We start from the raw sequence: 18,253 nt of genomic DNA, 5'->3' as shown, positions 1-18,253 counted from the left end.
CATGTCCAGCGCCCATAGCATGTACCTACACTAAAATCAAGAATCAAAATAGCGTCATGTTCCTTCGTTAAAAATGCAGTTGCCATGTCCACTGCCGTCCTCGAGGTCGTCAAGGTCATCGCTGCGCCGTCACTCTCGCCTTATAATCCCGCCTCCCCCGCCCCGCCGATTTTGACCAGTACCAGTGGCACCTCTCTTCCCTCAATTCGAATGATTATCCCCACACGTTAGCGACGGAACTTGTCGTTGTCGGTGCCTTGCTCGCCATTTCGTCGCTACTAGCTGAAATCGCTCTTCACATTATTGTTGGTTGTTGCTATCGTTGTTTTCCTGCTGCTGCAAGATTCTGCTAGGACCGCCTACGCCTAGGCCGTGCGCTTCAGCGGCAGCGACGGCGACTGCACTGGCGGTTGTGCCGTCCATGAAGATTAGGTTGTTGCTGCTGTTGGCAAAGTCTACTGATCCGTCGCCGCCGTAGCTGTAGCCGCCGTCACTGGAAGAGGCGCTCATTGGTGCTAGGCGGGCTATTGCGTGGTTGTTTGGTTGTTGTTGGTGGTGGTGGTCTGGAGGGCCTGCTTGAAGTCTTGGGTCAATTTGAAAGGTTGATTGTGCTTGTTGAGGTTGATGTTGTTGCCCGATGTGGCCGGCGTTTTTTGAACTGCTTACTACTCCCGCTGATCCATTGGAACCGCTGAACGCATCCTCCGCTCGTAACGGGCTTCCTTTAAGTGCCCAAGGAGGTTCCACCTCGCCGCCCGCTGGCACTTCCGGCCACTCCGGCGCCCAGTCCGGTTTCCGATCATACATGGACTCGCATACCTGCCTGTCACCCTTGAGGATCATGCCATTCAACACCTCCTTTAGCCATGCCATGCCCTCCTTGTACTGCTGAACGCTCGGGTAGTCCGTCACTTTGGCCGACCGCACCTCCTCCACCATCCTCATGGTCTGGTACCGCGGCTGCTGCTCCGAGTTGGGCACCGTCACGCGCTTCTTGACCTCCAAGGCAAAGTAGACGCAGTCGCTCGGCTGGGGCTGCCACTGACACCCGCCGGATTGCTCGCCATTGCCCCCGTCAGGCGCGCCCGTAAACACTGGGATCCGGCTGTAGCCCAGCACGCGCATGTAGGCCCAGTAGGCGCCCGAGATGGTGCCGTGTAGGATCCGCCAGCAGCTCAGGAAGCGCATCTGGCAGATGAAGGCCTCGACGGTGCCCGGGTCGGGAAACTTGCCGATGCGCGTATTCAGCTCTATTGAACAGTTGCTAGCTTCGGCCATCTTTTGGACCTGCTCGAACCAGATGTCGAAGGAGCCGTAGAAGGTGAGCGGGTGCACGTTCATCTTGTAGCTGAATTCTAAGGGGGTGGTCCAGCCCCGGTAGTTGTCGGCCGGCTCACAGATGCGCGGCTGGACGGAGAGGTAGGGTGGGAGAGGTGGCATACGGTAGATGTCGTCGGGGTGCTGTGGCGGCGACGTACCACCCCTTTGGCTAGGGGGTCTTAGAATTGGCATTTGCTTAGGGGTAGCTTTTGGTTGTCCTTCATCCTCCTGTGGCAGGGGTGGTGAGACGGGTTGGACTGTTTCCTGGGGAGGCTCGGGAGCAGCTCGGGATGATGTAGCTTTTCGTTTCTTCGAAGGCGGCTCCGAGGGTGGAGGAGGAGCTGGCCGTCGACTCCTAAGTTGCCGGCCTGACGACGACATTGTGCTGCTATTATCTGCGTGTTCGATAGATGGTTTCACGGCTGGGAGAGCAGAATCTAGAAGTAATTGACCATTCAGTGGTCCTGACTGTTGGAGTTGCTGGCTTTGTGCCGGAGCTGGGGCTGAAGCTGGGGCTGGAGCTGGAGCTGCAGATGAGGTCTGACTGTTGGGCACACCAGCGTATGAGGGGAGTGGTACTGGAGTCTCGCGCACGACGTAGGGAGCGCGTTTGGGATTATTTTGGTTGCTGTCGGTACTCATGTTGGTGAGGTGAAAACCAAATGAGAATGATGGACGGGCAGATAGAAATGAACACACGATGAAAGCCTGCTAGGACTAACAAGGCAGGAGGCATCAGCCAGCTAGAGGTAGGTATCCAAATACCACTCCAATGGATGGGAATACCAAGCAATAGTGTAGATGTAACTGAACCTTGGTAACCCCGCAGTTGAAGGCAGTAGTTTGAAAGTGTCCTGGGTTTGAGATGGCTGCAGTGTGGACGAGAAGCAGTGAAAGTTGCAAGTCACTTACAGAACAGAGTCCCGGTGGTATCAAGGGGAACCCGAGGTGCGCCCCACCAAGAGGAAGGACAGGAGGAGGACAGAGAAAGGATGAAAGGCTGGGTCAAACTTGACACGAAGAGGACGACGCAGAGTTATGTAGGTAGTCCGGCGGGAGACGCGCTTGCCTTTGGATGCCCGTGAATGTTTACACAAGTTGGGGCCTTGCGGTCCCGGGCCGAGGGTCGCACAAGCCTGCTCACAGACGCAAAATCCCAGGTAGAGAATCGCCTGTTCGCATTTTGGAAAGTAGACGGATGCTTCTCGGGTGAAACATTTCTGACTTGTTCATATCCTGGATATAACTGGAGACGGTTGTAAAGGTGAAATGCAGTGTTCCTGCGCGAACCCCTCCCCGGGTCCCAACTCTGCGCCTCTGTGTCGGAGTGTCCTGATCGCCAGCACAGCAGTTACCGCTGTGAACCCTAACCGCAACCCTAACAGCACCTTGCTGTTGATTTGCCCCACTCTTCTCGTACGTAACTCGGAGCACCTCTTAACTTGAGAGTCCAGGCCAACGGTACTCGTTTGTGTAATCTACCACCTTCTTGAACCTCCAAGAGCTTGGTGAGATGGGGGAGAATAAACACACAGCTCATGGTAGTTGAATAAGAAAGTCAACCAAGATAGGTCCTTTATGGCGATCATCACAAAATAAAAAGGTAGAAACATAGGCACTGATAAGCCACGTCCAGATGGACCCACTTTTGACGCCGCCCCAGTGTAGCCGCTGTCCTTGCAGTGACTTTTTTTTGCCGTCAACGCTCACGGTGCTTGTCATCAAACCACAGGGATTGAATTTCTCGTCTGGCAAACCAAACCAACAAGAACTGAAGCTACTTACAGCTATCACCTCCCCACCTTCGACTTCCATCTGAGTTGATTGTGGACCTGATTGTATCACCGATCATTACTCTCACCGGGCCAGATATCTCCGGCCCTCCTTCACTCACTAATTCCACCAGGCCCGACAGAAATGGACAGCGGCGCAAGCGTAGGTGCAGTTCTTGTGGGTGTCATTCGCCGCGGCCAACTCTTCGGCTTCAACCTTTTCCTTTTCTGCAACGCGTGAGCAACCGGTGAACTTGGAAAATACAACACCAATTCTTTATCGTGAGAGACAATTCAAACTACCTACGGTCGCAAATATGGCCAAAAAGGGAACCAAGAGCAGTGCCCCTGCGCCCGCAGCCGCTTCATCGTCGGCAGCATCTCAGCCCACCTCCAAAGCCAAAAAGGACTCCAAGAAGGCCGCAGGCCCATCAGAGGGCGATTTCATTGTCTTTAGCAATTCCGACAAGGAACCTAAGGGCAAGAGGGGAGGAGCTAAAGCTGGTCCCTCCAAACCCGCGGAGGAGCTTGACGCCGGGCCCCCGAAGCCGACGGTTAAGCAAATCATCGGTGGTCACTCCTGGACCGGCAAGCTACCCGTGAACCTTCTTTCGGAGCACTGCCAGAAGCAAAAGTGGGAGAGACCCGACTACAACACCATCAAGACCAAGGATGGGTTCTCTGTCTTTGTTACTCTCAGCGCAAAGAACCCAAAGACGCAGGAAGTCACCACGCTGCCGCCATTCAAGCTGCCTCCAAGCCATGTGCACCTCGCCTACAAGCCCACTGCCCTCGAGGCCAAGCATTTCGCCGCTACCTACGCCCTGTACCGCGTTTGCAGCATGAAGAACATGCACATGACGCTTCCGCCAGATTATAGGTCGCTGTGGAAGGAGTTTGAGGCCCTTAAGAAGCAGGATGTCAAGGAGGGCAAGGCATGGATGTACGAGGCCGACCCTTTCCAAGCTCAGAGAGAGCGCGAGGAGGCAAAGGCCGCCGCTGAGAAGAAGAGAGCTCAGCTCCAGGCCGCCAAGGAAAAGGCCGCAAACGAACCCGGTGTTTCCCTGGCACTCAGGGGCAGTGGCTCCGGGGGCGCAGGTGGTGGTGGCGCGCACAATGTCATGAGGGGATGGGCTAATGTTCCCAAGATCGAGATGGGCAACAAGACACGATCGCAGCTCGAGGATTTGCTTCGCAGGGAGACGGTCTGGAATCCGAATGGGGTGGTCATGTCGGCCTCGCAAAAGGCCGCCATCGTCAAGGAGTTCAAGGATTTGGGATTCCGCCAAAGCCATATCGAGGAGGCCGTGGAGGAGTGCAAAGACAGAGAAGAGGCCTTGGAATGGCTCTTGGTTCATATTCCTGAGGATGATCTTCCGCGGTGGGCTCTCCCTGAGAAGTATAGCGCTGGCGTTACTGTCGCTGCCACTGATCTCAAGAGAGAGGGCGCCATTACGCGACTCGCTCAGTCCGGATACTCTATTGACCTCTGTCGCAAGCTCTTGGCGCTCCATGACGGAGATGAGGCTAAAGCGGCAGAAGACCTGCAGAAGCTTCTTCTGGCGAGCGGCTCCGAGTCCGTTGATGACTCCTCGCAGGATGCGGATGGTCTAGACACCTGGAAGGATGCTGACGAGTGCTGGGAAGAGGAGATGGCCACGCTGGAGGCGTGCTTCGGCGAAAAGTTTTCCAAGACTTCTCCGGAAATTTGCGAGATCAAGCTGGAGGGTGTCAAGAATGGCAGCCAAACCAACGTGGATGCCTGCGTGCAGTTCCGTAAATCAGAGCAGTATCCTACCCAGGTTATTCTGGCTATGGTGGCTGCTCTTCCGTCCTACATCAAGCTCAGTGTCATCAAGCAGGCATTGGCATATGCTCTTACGCTGGAAGGCGAGGAGATGAAGATTTTCTACGTTGCCAGCTGGGTGCAAGAAAACATCAACGACATCATCGAAAAGCCTGGTCGCATCCGCGAAGTTGCCGCCGTGGCATCTGCAGCTTCAGAGGAACCCAAAAAGGCCGTTAAGCGGGCACGAAGGGCCCCTCGTTGCCCCAAGCCTATCAACTGGTCGCCTGATCCTCGTAGCACGGAGGAGTGGCGTGCCAGAACGGAAACCCCCTCTTACAAGAAGATGCTGTACGCACGGCAGAATCTGCCAGCATGGCAGGTACAGGATTACCTCATCCAGACGGTGTCGGAAAACCAAGTCACCATCATCTCCGGAGAAACAGGTTCCGGAAAGTCTACGCAGTCCGTCCAGTTCATCTTGGATGACCTCTACAGCAAAGGACTTGGAAAGAGCGCAAACATCATTGTCACACAACCTCGCCGTATTTCTGCCCTGGGTTTGGCGGACAGAGTTAGCGACGAGCGCTGTTCACAAGTTGGCCAGGAAGTCGGTTACTCGATCCGTGGCGAAAGCAAGACGAGCCCGAACACCAGGATCACCTTCGTCACGACTGGTGTGCTGCTACGACGCCTCCAGACCTCGGGCGGCCGCGTAGAGGATGTGGTCGCATCGCTTGCCGATGTCAGCCACGTGGTGGTCGACGAGGTGCACGAACGCAGTCTTGATACTGATTTCCTGCTTGCCATTATTCGTGATGTGTTGTACAAGCGCAGGGATCTGAAGCTCATTCTCATGAGTGCCACGCTTGATGCTGCGTCTTTCAAAGACTACTTTACCGTTGATGGGAAGAATGTTTCGGTTGGCCTGGTTGAGATCTCTGGCCGGACATATCCTGTTCAGGACTACTACCTCGACGACGTAATTCACATGACGGGCTTCAGCATTGGTAACAACCGCGAGTACTACTATGACGACAACGCTGGCAGCAAGTCCAAAGAGGATCCCAACGATGACCCTATCAACAAGATCATTCAAAGAATGGGCAGCCGCATCAACTACGACCTCCTTGTGGAGACCGTATGTGCAATTGATAGCGAACTCGCCGAGACTCAAAAGGCTGGTGGTATTCTGATTTTCCTCCCCGGCGTTGCTGAAATCAACCGCGCCTGCAACGCTCTGCGAGCAGTGCCTTCTCTCCATGTTCTCCCTCTCCATGCCTCCTTGGAAACCAAAGAGCAGAAGAGGGTGTTTGCGTCCGCTCCTCCAGGCAAGAGAAAGGTGGTCATCGCCACCAACGTTGCCGAGACGTCCATCACTATCGACGACATCGTCGCAGTTATCGATAGCGGCAGGGTCAAGGAGACCTCGTTCGACCCTCAGAACAACATGCGCAAGCTCGAGGAGACATGGGCTTCGCGTGCCGCTTGCAAGCAACGTCGTGGTCGTGCCGGCCGTGTCCAAGCAGGCAAATGCTACAAGCTCTTCACCCGGAACCTGGAGATGCAAATGGCTGAGCGTCCCGACCCAGAGATCCGACGTGTTCCCTTGGAGCAGCTGTGTTTGGCTGTCAGAGCAATGGGCATCAAGGACGTCAGCCACTTCCTCTCTCGTGCACCGACGCCGCCCGAGGCCACAGCCGTCGAGGCATCCATCACAATGCTTAGAAGAATGGGTGCCCTCGATGGCGAGGAGCTGACTGCCCTTGGTCAGCAACTGGCCATGATCCCCGCCGATCTGCGGTGCGGCAAGCTGATGGTCTACGGCTCCATCTTCGGCTGTCTTGACGACTGCGTCACCATTGCAGCCATCCTGAGCACCAAGAGCCCGTTTGTCTCGCCCCAGGAGAAGCGCGAGGAAGCCAAAGAAGCCAGGAAGAGGTTCTCCCAAGGCGACGGCGACCTGCTCACCGACCTTCGCGCCTTCCAGGAGTGGAACGACCAGATGCACGAGCGCATGGGGCAAAGTCGGGTGCGTGCCTGGTGCGGCGACAACTTCCTCAACTACCAGACCCTGTCCGACATTGCCTCGACTCGGTCGCAGTACTACTCGGCTCTGAAAGAGATGGGTATCATCCCGCACAACTACTCCGAGTCCAACAGTCAACCAACCAAGTCCATGGCTCTCCTGCGCGCCCTCACCGCCTCGGCCTTCAGCCCGCAGATCGCCCGGATCCAGTTCCCCGACAAGAAGTTCGCAGCATCCATGACTGGTGCCGTAGAGCTGGACCCGGAGGCCAAGACCATCAAGTTCTTCTCGCAGGAGAACGGGAGGGTGTTTATCCATCCTAGCAGCACGCTGTTCGATAGTCAGGGATTCACAGGCAACGCGTCGTTCATGTCGTATTTCACAAAGATTGCCACTAGCAAGATCTTTATCAGGGATCTTACGCGTAAGTTTGTTCCTATATCCGCCTTTTGTTTTTGTTGTAGGATTGGAATATTAATATCGTCATTAGCATTCAACGCCTACACCCTCCTCCTTTTCTCGGGTGCCATTGATTTGGATACCCAGGGCCGCGGTCTTGTGGTTGATGGCTGGTTGCGCCTCCGCGGATGGGCCCGTATCGGTGTTCTGGTGTCGAGGTTGAGAGGGCTGATTGATAAGTTGATTACGATGAAGGTCGAAAATCCGTCGCTGGATGTCGAGAAGAATGATATCATCAAGACGGTGGTGAAGCTCGTCGAGCTTGATGGTCTTGATGCTTGACTGAGCATTGGAGTAAGGGGATCTTTTCTTGCATATCAACACGGCATGGATGGACAGGAAGGCAGGATGGAAGCATATGTAAAAGACGGGGAGAGCGGGTATTTTTGGGTTCCCGATATAACAGACACTTTCTTCGCAACGCTGGCGATGAGATTTCCAGTATGGCATTGTGAGCTGGAGCCTTGCAGTATATGCATTCTATGAGTTCTGTTCTTCCCTATGACGTTCTGTTCTCCGGATAAACTTCTCCAAGCAAGACATACTCACAGCTCTCTCTCTCTCTTTCAGCGTCCATCTGTACACCTCCTCTCAAGAGACCATCTCACCATCACTTATCAATCGAGATTCAGTGTCTAGGAGCAGCAACAGGCTCCCACGACTGAATCTTGGGCTTGACACTAGACCTGCCATCAGCACACTACTACACCGTATTCCGGCCATGACTAGCAAAAAAAAAAAAACAGAAACATACGTGTTGAAAGTCTTGAAAGCTCCCGGCAGTGTCGTGTAGTTGGGGTGATGCACCTCGGGCGCCCAGGGTCTCTTGGGCGCCTGGGTCGCAATGGGATCCTGCGTGGGCACCGTGTCGATGGCGTACGAGATCCAGGCGTGCCAGAGCGGCTCGATGTGCGAGGGGTCGTAATCGTGCTTGGCGAAGTCAACCCAGCGCGTGCGCAGCGGGAGTTCTTCCTGGTTCTCGAAGAACTTGTTGCCGAACTTGTCGACGCCTACAAGGGTGCCGGCTTTGGTGTCGCCTGTTTATCATGGTACAGAGTATCAGGCACTGGTGTCAGGTACAGAATCCTGGTACGTAGTAGGTCGGGGAATGAGATGGCTCCATACCGATATACTGTTTGTGGAGAGCAACAACGTGGGTGGGTGTTAGTAGTAGCTCTGGCACTCTCTCTCCGTATATAGTCGTTCGCCGGGATATCGTGGTCTTCTGGCCGGGCTCTCAATCGACGGGGAATGAGTGTGGACGTACGTTCATTTGGTGCCAGGCATCCTAGAATGACGGGCGCTTCTCGTTAGCGACGGCGCATCTTTGCAGCTTTCTGGTTATTTATCGACAGACGAAGACGGTACCTTCAAGCCAACCTTGCGCAGGTTGCGAATCGTTCTAGTGATGGTAGACATGGATGTTGGTGTTGGTTGTCCTGACTCGCGGATAGTGGAGTCAATTGATTGCGATTGCGCAGAGCGAGCTCCTCCGGGGTTGCTGTCGTCGGCGATGGCGTCCGTCGGGTCGGTCGATGGAGTTGAAAGTTGGAGTCGCAACAGCCGCAACGAGGAGACTGGCAACTGACGCAGTGGACCGAGGTGGTCCATTGCAGCTGGCAAAGAACTGTAATGGAACGAAGCTTTGGCCCATGACATATCGACGGGAGCTTCCTGCCAAATGCCAGGGCATGGATGGCGGGCCACGGGGGGGAGGTCGTAAGTGGAACCCCCCACAACTCCTTCCCGTCAGCAGCTCCAGGCGGTCATCCCGCGTCTTCAGTGGATTGGCTCAATTGGTCAGCCGGGGTCCAGGCGCCTGCACTGTATCGGGCGGCGCCGTTCGCTAGGTAGGTCCTCGGCGCGATACTAACCGAATGCCCCTGCCCGCGACCAAAAATTTGGCCGATCTAAACAATCACATCCAAGACAACAACAACATCCCGATTCCCGTCTTGGACAAAAGCCCCCCAGCTTATTGCGGATATGCTGGCAAGGAGTACCTCACGATGCTGCACCAAGCTTAGAGCACCGCCTTCGCGGGTCGGTCTACGAGTAGCCAGGCCACAATGTCGACACTTCTCCATGCCGTCCTCCGGGGCGTCGCATAGCAGCGGTCCGAACTCCTCCAGCGCCGGCTTGCTTGCGCCCTTCACCAGCGAGCTCGACAAGATCGCCCCGTCTTTCAGGATCAACGGCTCCCAAGTTCGCGTTTTACAAACACCGACCGAGTTCTACGAGACTCTCAAGGTTCGACAACATTCCGCTGCCGGGAGAAGGCTTGTGTTGTCAGCTAGCGGTGCTGACTGATGCCTTCCCACTCACCAGGACAAGATCCGCAAGGCAGAGAAGCGCATCTTCCTCTCGACCCTCTACATTGGCAAGTCGGAGAAGGAATTGGTACTGGGACCCTCGATCGACCGCATCAGCTTTGCCATATGCTAATCGCGGCGCATGATTCCAGATTGCGACCCTCCAAGAAGCCCTTCGCGCGAAACCCCATCTCAGGCTCAGCATCCTCACTGATGCCTTGCGCGGTACCCGTGAAGCTCCCAACCCATCGTGCGCTTCCCTTCTGGCGCCCCTGATCTCCGAGTTCGGCTCTGATCGTGTCGAAATCCGCATGTTCCACACGCCAAATCTTACCGGACTCAGAAAGAAGCACATCCCCAAGAGGATAAACGAAGGATGGGGACTACAGCATATGAAGTTGTACGGCATCGACGATGAGATCATCCTCTCTGGCGCCAACCTCTCAAGCGACTACTTCTCGGATAGGCAGGATCGCTATCATGTCTACTCGAGCAGGGACATCACCGAGTACTTCTCGAACCTCCAAACGGCCGTTTCCTCGCTGAGCTTCCTCGTCAAGCCGTCTCCCGAACCGGCCGGCTTCGAACTAGTATGGCCAGAAGATAACTCAGCCATCTCTCCCCTCGATAACCCGAAAAAGTTCATCGCCGAATCGACCGCGCTTCTATCCGGCCTCATCTCGCCAAAGACAGCGCCACGGACCGCACTCGACAACACACCAGCCGAGAAACGCGACACCTCAGTCTACATGCTCGCGCAATTCTCCCAGCTTCTATCTCCCGATACCTCAACCGAGCTTCCCGCTGTCAGCCATGTATTGCGGACTCTAGCGGCACCAGAATACGCCAACTCGTCCTGGACCTTCACAGCCGGCTACTTCAACCCTGCGCCTTCCCTGACCAAGCTCCTCCTGGGCACCGCTTCAACGAACAACGTCGTCATCACCGCCTCGCCCTTTGCCAACGGCTTCTACAAGTCCCCTGGCGTCTCCGGTCTCCTTCCCGACGCCTACACCCTCTTGGCGCGTCGCTTCGTCCGCGCCGTGCACGAGTCCAAGCACCGGGGCACTACGGTGCTGAAGGAATGGAGGAAAGGCACGGTTGGCGAGCCCGGGGGGTGGACGTACCATGCCAAAGGTCTTTGGGTCACCATGCCTAAGAGCGAGAACCCCAGCATTAGCCTGATTGGCAGCTCCAACTACACCAAGAGGAGTTACTCCCTCGATCTGGAGGCTAATGCGCTCATTGTGACGGAGAATGAGGACCTGAAGAAGAGGCTGGGCGAGGAGCAGAGGTGGTTGCAGGATAATGCGACAGTGGTGACGCGGGAGGATTTTGCAAAGACGGAAAGGAGGGTGGGGCTTAAGGTGAGGATTGCGATGATGATTGTGCAGCTTGTTGGTGGAGCGCTATGAATACCGACCTTTCTAGGAAGGTCGAAGTTAAAGTGTGGTTCTGTGTGACATGTATGATGAGATCTAATATATACCCCTATACAATGTATCATTAGCGAGGGTTTGATAGACTTGATCTAGGCGATGGAAATGCGCCAGTCCATCCAATCCTACCTAGGTTTTTCCCAATCCAGGAAAAGGCTAGAAGCTGCTGCCGGTCGACCAGCACGCGGCAATGTTGTCTCATTAATCTCACCTCCTGAGACGAAAATCTTGAAACATCTCGAACACGGGTACCCCTATGGAACGAGAAGGAGGATCGACCGCTAGTATGCATGGGATTATTCGTCGCCAAGTGTCAGCATTGACAACCTTTGCAAAGTGAAAGAATCACACATTATTTGATATCAGCCACGAAGGGCGGCCATAGCCACTTCACCAACCGCCTGCGCTCAGCCATGCGGGAATCATCTCAACCATCTGTGAGCTAATCAAGTATGATACAGAAAATACACTAAAAACTACTCAGTGTGATGTCCCCACCAGGAAAGAACAACATCCAGATTGACCTACGGCGACAGAAACGGAGAGAGATTGGAACTATCAGAGAGTAGGCAACGTGTGGCTGTTCCAGACCATGACTTCCAACGGTTACCACATACCTGTGGAGGATTCACTATCATAAGGAAATATTCACATGGCGTTCAGAAAGTCATAGGGTCGTGGTCGGGTCAGTAAACTTTTCTTTTTTACTTTCGCGCCACTTGAGGGTTTGGGACTGAGGTCAAAAGAGAATACCGGTGCACTTGAATATGGACGAACGTACATCTCGCAACGAAAGTCCCTAAAGCGGGTGGGTACGTAGGTTGATATTAATATTCTGGGACTTCATCAGAGGACAAAACCCCTGAACTCTTCTTGCACCAAGACACCCCACCTGTGTCGGGATGGTTCCCAAGGATCCCAAAAACAGCGTACCTACCCTGCACATTACCTCGCCCATTTAAAAACACAACCGGCCGGCACGCGACAACCCGTTTCGGGAATCGGAATTTGGGATCCAAAGATTCTGGTCGCAGCTACAAATTTACAATAACTGCCTTCATCGAGTGGATATAGCAAGGAGGTTGGTCTCGCTAGTTATCAGCAGATCCGAAACCAACACCGACTACTTTAGTCAATTTATACAGTCCGATGCTGGTTTGCTTGTGAGCTTGGTAGACTAGGCACTTCTGGTAGGACAATATATATAGTGCACTAGACGAAATCCATTTCGAGTAGTCCTAAAGCTTATATAGACATCCCAAACGGCATTAGCTGGGCTCGATATGGCATTTTGAATATTAGAGATGGCGTATCCAAGGTAACTTCTCGCACCGTTCATTGCCCCTGTGACTGCTCGTCACGGAATTTCACCACCAACCAACATTCGTTTCACTACACCGGGGCGACCATACGACCAGTCATGATGAATGCCGCCGAGCCGGCCGAGCGCATGTTTCTCGCCTGTTCCTGCACGGTTGTTGTTTCCGGGTAAATCTTTGCACCACTCAATGGCCATCAATGGCGGCAAACATTTGACCACCACGGGCGGGGTAGGTACTCTTTACGACTGATCATGCAGTCAACTCGAGTCAACTTCGAACCACAGTCCACGACGTGGGAAAGGAAGGGTGGACGATGCGGGGAGGGTAGGAGCAGCCAGCGATCATGGTTTTCTGGCTCTTTTGTAGATGGTGTCGTTGTTGTACAATGGAATCGTGGTGCAGCAATTCCGGGCAATGTTCCCTCATTACCCCTCCATCACCACCATCCCCTCCCCTTCTCTTGGGACATTGGACGGCCCGGCCCATTTTCTGGAGACACCATCAATGGACGCGACGTTAAGACGGTTAAGACCCAGGGATTGGAAGGTGTCGTGTTGCCGACTTTGACTTGCGAATACCTACCTGTACCCCTGGGGCAGCACGGGGCGACTGAACACCAAACCACGACAGGCGACAACAACACACAGCCTAGCTCTGGCTTTTTTTTATTGTTTGATTTTTTTATTTTTTTTTCTTTAGCACCAGCACCGAGAGGCTATCTTGAAGACTCTCCAGAGGTGAATCCGCATCGCCGACAGCTCTTATAGGAATATCCTCAACAAAGTTCTTTGAATTCCCCGTATGTGGAACGTGGAATGAGCAATTGAAGGTTGGTTCGTCTCGACGGCGAAGCCATTCCAGTTTCTCGGCCATTGTGGGACGCCATGTGGTCGTGGTCGGGTCTCCGGCCAACTATGGCCCACAATGCTTCCGCGTCTTTGTCTCCAGGATCTCGCATCATTGCGCGCCTTCTTGGTGAGTCAACATCATGAAGTCCCGGATTATCAACGGTGCATGTGAATGTCTGTCGACTTGCTTTACCAGTTGGCGCGGCAGGACTGGGATGACGTGGAAAGATCGGACGAACTGATGAGGGGACATGGGTTATATTTGATGTAGCTAATCTCTCCGCAGACTGCAGCCAGATCTCAGCGATTCGCATTGGCACCGTCATAAGCTCCCGACAATCATGGCACAGCACTTCCCACAAAGAACACCATCCCGGTTTGGCGTATCTGGCTCTCACAGGCCCTAAAGCCCAGTCGTTTCAACTTGTCCGCCATGCTTCGGTTATTTCGTCCTTTCCCCCACGGTTACCCTCCAAGGGTTCTTCAGCTACATACTCTACCGATGCTACTGCTCCTGTCCCACCCACCGTCCCCTATAAGCAACTTACAGTTGGCGTCCCGCGCGAGACCTATCCCAATGAACGCCGTGTGGCTTTAACTCCTCAAAATATCGCTCTTCTGCTCAAGAAAGGTTTCGGCAAGGTCCTTGTCGAAAAAGGAGCCGGTGCCGAGGCCGAGTTCCATGATTCTGCCTACGCAACAGCTGGTGCAACACTTGTCGAGTCTGCTTCTGATGTATGGAACAACGCCGATATCGTACTCAAGGTCCGCGGTCCCAGTGTCGCTGAAGCGGAAATGCTCAAAGAGGGTCAAACGATTATTAGCTTCCTCCAACCGGCTCAAAACAAGCCGCTTGTAGAAAAGCTTGCCTCTCGGAATGCGACTGTTTTTGCCATGGACATGATCCCTCGCATCTCTAGGGCACAGGTCTTTGATGCGCTGAGCAGCATGGCCAACATTGCTGGTTACAAAGCAGTTCTGGAAGCCTCAAATGTTTTTGGTCGATTTCTCACCGGTCAGGTTACAGCAGCTGGAAAGATCCCACCTTGCAAAGTCTTGGTTATTGGTGCCGGCGTTGCTGGTTTGAGTGCCATTGCCACGGCCAGAAGAATGGGAGCTATTGTCCGCGGTTTCGATACTCGCTCCGCTGCGCGTGAACAGGTTCAGTCCCTCGGCGCCGAGTTCGTTGAAGTCGAACTTCAGGAAGACGGTTCTGGTGCTGGAGGTTACGCCAAGGAAATGTCGCCAGAGTTTATCGCAGCCGAAATGAAGCTGTTCACAGAGCAAGCCGAAGAAGTGGATATCATTATTACTACTGCCTTGATTCCCGGAAAGCCAGCGCCCAAGCTCATCACCAAAGCCATGGTCGAGATTATGAAGCCTGGCTCTGTGATTGTTGATCTGGCGGCCGAGGCTGGAGGGAATTGCGAAGTGACTCAGCCGGGAAAGCTTATCAACTATAAGGATGTTAAGATCATTGGTGAGTATTGCAACCATGAAGAGGGAAAAATTCCTGACTAACAGCAAAAAAACAGGCTACACTGATCTCCCATCTCGCCTTCCCACTCAGTCTTCCACCTTGTACTCGAACAATATCACCAAATTTCTCCTTTCCATGGCGCCAAACAACCAGGAATACGGCATTGACCTTCAAGACGAAGTTGTCAGGGGTGCAATTGTCATTAACAAGGGGAACATCCTCCCGCCAGCACCTCGACCATCACCACCACCGGCACCAGCAGCAACCCCGACCACAGCTAAGGAAGCAGAAGTCGTGGCCCTGACGCCGTTCCAGAAGGCTTCGCGTGAAGTAGGTCTTGTCACAAGTGGTATGGGCGCTGCTCTTGCGTTGGGAAAGCTCACTGGGCCATTGTTCATGGGCAACGCCTTTACCTTCGCCTTGGCCTCGCTCATCGGTTACCGTGTGGTATGGGGTGTAACGCCCGCCTTGCACTCACCGTTGATGAGCGTCACCAATGCAATCTCAGGTATGGTGGGAGTGGGCGGTCTTTTCATCTTGGGCGGGGGCTACCTCCCTGATACCATTCCTCAGGCTTTCGGCGCTGCTTCCGTGCTTCTCGCATTTGTCAATATCTCTGGCGGGTTTGTCATTACCAAACGAATGCTCGACATGTTCCGTCGTGTCACTGACCCTCCGGAATACCCGTGGCTGTACGCTGTTCCCGCCGCCTTATTTGGAGGTGGCTTCATTGCCGCTGCGGCTTCAGGTGCAGCTGGTTTGGTCCAGGCCGGCTACTTGGTTAGCTCCGTGCTTTGCATCACCTCGCTTTCGTCTCTGGCATCTCAAACAACCGCACGCCTGGGAAACACGCTTGGTATGTTGGGTGTAGGATCTGGGGTCCTTGCTTCCCTGCTTGCTGCTGGTTTCTCCCCCGAGGTCCTTACACAGTTCGGCGGTCTGGCTGCCATTGGTGGTATCTTGGGTTTGCTTATTGGGAAGCGCATCACGCCCACCGACCTTCCACAGACAGTCGCCGCTCTCCACTCCGTTGTTGGCTTGGCCGCTGTGCTCACCAGTATCGGAAGTGTTATGGCTGACGTGGATCATATTACGACTCTTCATCTCGTCACTGCCTACCTTGGTGTTCTTATTGGTGGTGTGACATTCACGGGGTCAATCGTGGCCTTCATGAAGCTTGCCGGGAAAATGTCCTCCAAGCCAACCATTTTACCTGGCCGGCACCTGATTAACTCGGGTCTTTTGGCTTCCAATGTTGCCACCATGGGTGCCTTTGTCACAATGGCCCCTGGTTCTCCAGCAATCGCTGCCGGTGCTCTAGCTGCAAACACTGTTCTATCTTTCCTCAAGGGCTACACCACAACCGCGGCCATTGGCGGTGCCGACATGCCGGTGGTTATCACAGTTTTGAACGCTTATAGCGGCTTTGCTCTTGTTGCTGAAGGCTTCATGTTGGATAACCCACTACTTACCACAGTGGGCGCACTCATCGGCGTATCAGGCTCCATCCTCTCATATATAATGTGCGTGGCCATGAACCGTTCACTCACCAACGTTCTGTTCGGTGGAATATCTGCTCCAGCAACGACAGAGTACAAGATAGAAGGAAGCATAACGCAGACCAATGTCGAAGACACAGCCGAAGCCCTAACAAACGCAGAGACAGTAATTATTGTCGTAGGATATGGCATGGCTGTAGCCAAAGCGCAGTACGCCATATCAGACATTACCCAAATGTTGCGCTCCAAGGGCATCAAAGTGCGCTTCGCCATTCATCCCGTGGCCGGTCGCATGCCTGGTCAGTGCAACGTTCTTCTTGCAGAAGCTAGCGTGCCGTATGACATTGTACTGGAGATGGATGAGATCAACGATGACTTTGGTGAGACGGACCTCACTCTTGTCATCGGAGCGAACGACACCGTCAACCCGATTGCCTTGGAGCCAGGCAGCCCTATTGCTGGAATGCCCGTTTTGCATGCTTGGAAGAGCAAGCAGGTCGTGGTGATGAAGAGAGGTTTGGCTAGTGGATATGGTAAGAAGACCATATTTACCATGGTCCCTGCTTCATGACGCTGACGTCTCAATACAGCCGACGTACCAAATCCTATGTTCTACATGCCGGGCACAAAGATGCTCTTCGGAGACGCAAGAGTCACGACAGAAGGTAAAGTGGCCTGCCATATAAACAAAGTGCAAATATATTGATACTAACCGACATATCTCTCTAGCCATCAAAGCCGCAGTTGAGGCCCGGCTCAAGTGATGAGAGGGAGGCTTTTCTTTTCTCCTATCTTTCTATATCTATTCTACATCGCCATGTATCCCCCTTTCGGATGAATCTAGATTCTCTCCATCAAGCGGAAGAGGCTGTCTGCATGCTGGCTAAAGAGTTGGAAAGCTGACCCAGTCGTCTGTTAGTGAATGGTTACACTGATATCCAACCTTATGGATAGTTTTGGCCAGTATATGCGGACTGAACTTACTTTTTATACAAAACCACCATTCCCAAAATTTCTGACCATAGTCTTGCTTGGAATTGTTTCGCATGTAGAGATATTCTTCATCCTTAATGCTAAACATTCTTACCCCAGGCACGCCTTCACTCTCTGCATGGTGATCTTGAGTTCGGAGCCGGACAAGATTAAAAGGTTGACCAGTAGAGAACGCTCTCGGTGATGGCATATTGTTCCTACTATTCGAGAAGTATTCGTCTAGCAGCTCGACAATGATATGATGGGATATTGGCGAGAACAAGGTTTCCGTCGAGACATCAAACACATATCTCACATGCTAAGAATTGCGGTAAGGCGACAGTCATCTTATAACCATGCCTTCGCTACCTACGTCGCAAGCCGCAAGAGGAGAGTGAGCAACCCCCGATCCATGTGCCGCTGGGCACCAGAGCGACTTTGACGATGTATTTCCAAGGAATTATTTTAGACTTCGGAAATTCCTTTAACATTTTCTCCTGAGTAATCGACCACCTACTTGCCATCCGTAACGTGTGGATAAACAGGATGGCTGTTTCAACGCAAGCAGGGGAAAGCTATAATGCCTAACTTTTTCTAAAGTAAAACTCAAGTAGCTGGGTGTTCTTATTAACCTTCGGGCCAACACTGATACATGGGAACCAGCGTCGTTGGAATAGCGTTATTCATGGTCTATCTTGACAAGCAAGCGTCAACAGCACAATGCCCTCCTAGCTCGTGCCGGTTTTCCCGCATCAATGCCCCTCTCGGAGAAAAAATGACGACGTCCTCGTCGTCTAGCTACCATACATTGCCCGTCTATCTAGTGCACAACTTGCAATGCCACGTTTGAAGACTGTAGATGCCGGTCGCCGAGAAACGCGGCATCAATCGGAGGTCTCATCTATCGAAATGGCAGGCGCTCCTTCCTCAACACACTGTAAGAAAGGTTTTCGCTGTAGTACCTTTCATTGGTCAAAGTAAATACTGGGCGACTGAGTCGCACTTGATTGGAACT

General features: G+C 53.5%; 5 protein-coding genes across 5 annotated transcripts; 3 read left to right on the top strand and 2 right to left on the bottom strand.

The window, feature by feature from the left end:
- Positions 1 to 154: 154 nt before the first annotated feature.
- Positions 155 to 2,260, bottom strand: B0T23DRAFT_18590 (uncharacterized protein). The gene has a single exon (XM_062833137.1). It carries the CDS (start codon positions 1,960 to 1,962, stop codon positions 301 to 303), a length of 1,662 nt encoding a protein of 553 aa, XP_062697144.1. The 5' UTR covers positions 1,963 to 2,260; the 3' UTR covers positions 155 to 300.
- A 1,017-nt stretch (positions 2,261 to 3,277) lies between these two features.
- On the top strand, positions 3,278 to 7,666 carry B0T23DRAFT_18447 (P-loop containing nucleoside triphosphate hydrolase protein). Its single transcript, XM_062833122.1, has 2 exons — positions 3,278 to 7,331; positions 7,398 to 7,666. The coding sequence occupies exons 1-2, from the start codon at positions 3,410 to 3,412 to the stop codon at positions 7,646 to 7,648; spliced, it is 4,173 nt and encodes a 1,390-aa protein (XP_062697143.1). The 5' UTR covers positions 3,278 to 3,409; the 3' UTR covers positions 7,649 to 7,666.
- Positions 7,667 to 7,994: 328 nt separating this feature from the next.
- On the bottom strand, positions 7,995 to 8,977 carry B0T23DRAFT_424968 (NADH ubiquinone oxidoreductase subunit NDUFA12-domain-containing protein; the record flags this gene model as incomplete). The annotated part of the gene is made up of 5 exons (XM_062839878.1): positions 7,995 to 8,046; positions 8,121 to 8,403; positions 8,492 to 8,498; positions 8,634 to 8,654; positions 8,735 to 8,977. The coding sequence occupies 5 exons, from the start codon at positions 8,975 to 8,977 to the stop codon at positions 7,995 to 7,997; spliced, it is 606 nt and encodes a 201-aa protein (XP_062697142.1).
- Positions 8,978 to 9,189: 212 nt separating this feature from the next.
- On the top strand, positions 9,190 to 11,139 carry B0T23DRAFT_18533 (uncharacterized protein). The gene is made up of 3 exons (XM_062833133.1): positions 9,190 to 9,616; positions 9,695 to 9,766; positions 9,831 to 11,139. Exons 1-3 carry the CDS (start codon positions 9,353 to 9,355, stop codon positions 11,091 to 11,093), a joined length of 1,599 nt encoding a protein of 532 aa, XP_062697141.1. The 5' UTR covers positions 9,190 to 9,352; the 3' UTR covers positions 11,094 to 11,139.
- Positions 11,140 to 13,680: 2,541 nt separating this feature from the next.
- B0T23DRAFT_306159 (NAD(P) transhydrogenase mitochondrial precursor) lies at positions 13,681 to 17,030 on the top strand (the record flags this gene model as incomplete). Its single annotated transcript, XM_062834358.1, has 4 exons — positions 13,681 to 14,767; positions 14,823 to 16,799; positions 16,857 to 16,931; positions 16,996 to 17,030. Coding segments are annotated over 4 exons (3,174 nt in total), but the record flags the coding sequence as incomplete, so codon positions are not given.
- Between the last annotated feature and the right edge of the window lie 1,223 nt (positions 17,031 to 18,253).

This window comes from Neurospora hispaniola (genome assembly GCF_033458365.1).
Source record: "Neurospora hispaniola strain FGSC 10403 chromosome Unknown B0T23scaffold_1, whole genome shotgun sequence".
Taxonomy (NCBI): domain Eukaryota; kingdom Fungi; phylum Ascomycota; class Sordariomycetes; order Sordariales; family Sordariaceae; genus Neurospora; species Neurospora hispaniola.
The sequence above is the reverse complement of the archived record's forward strand: the minus strand, read 5'-3'. Positions and strand labels throughout refer to the sequence as shown.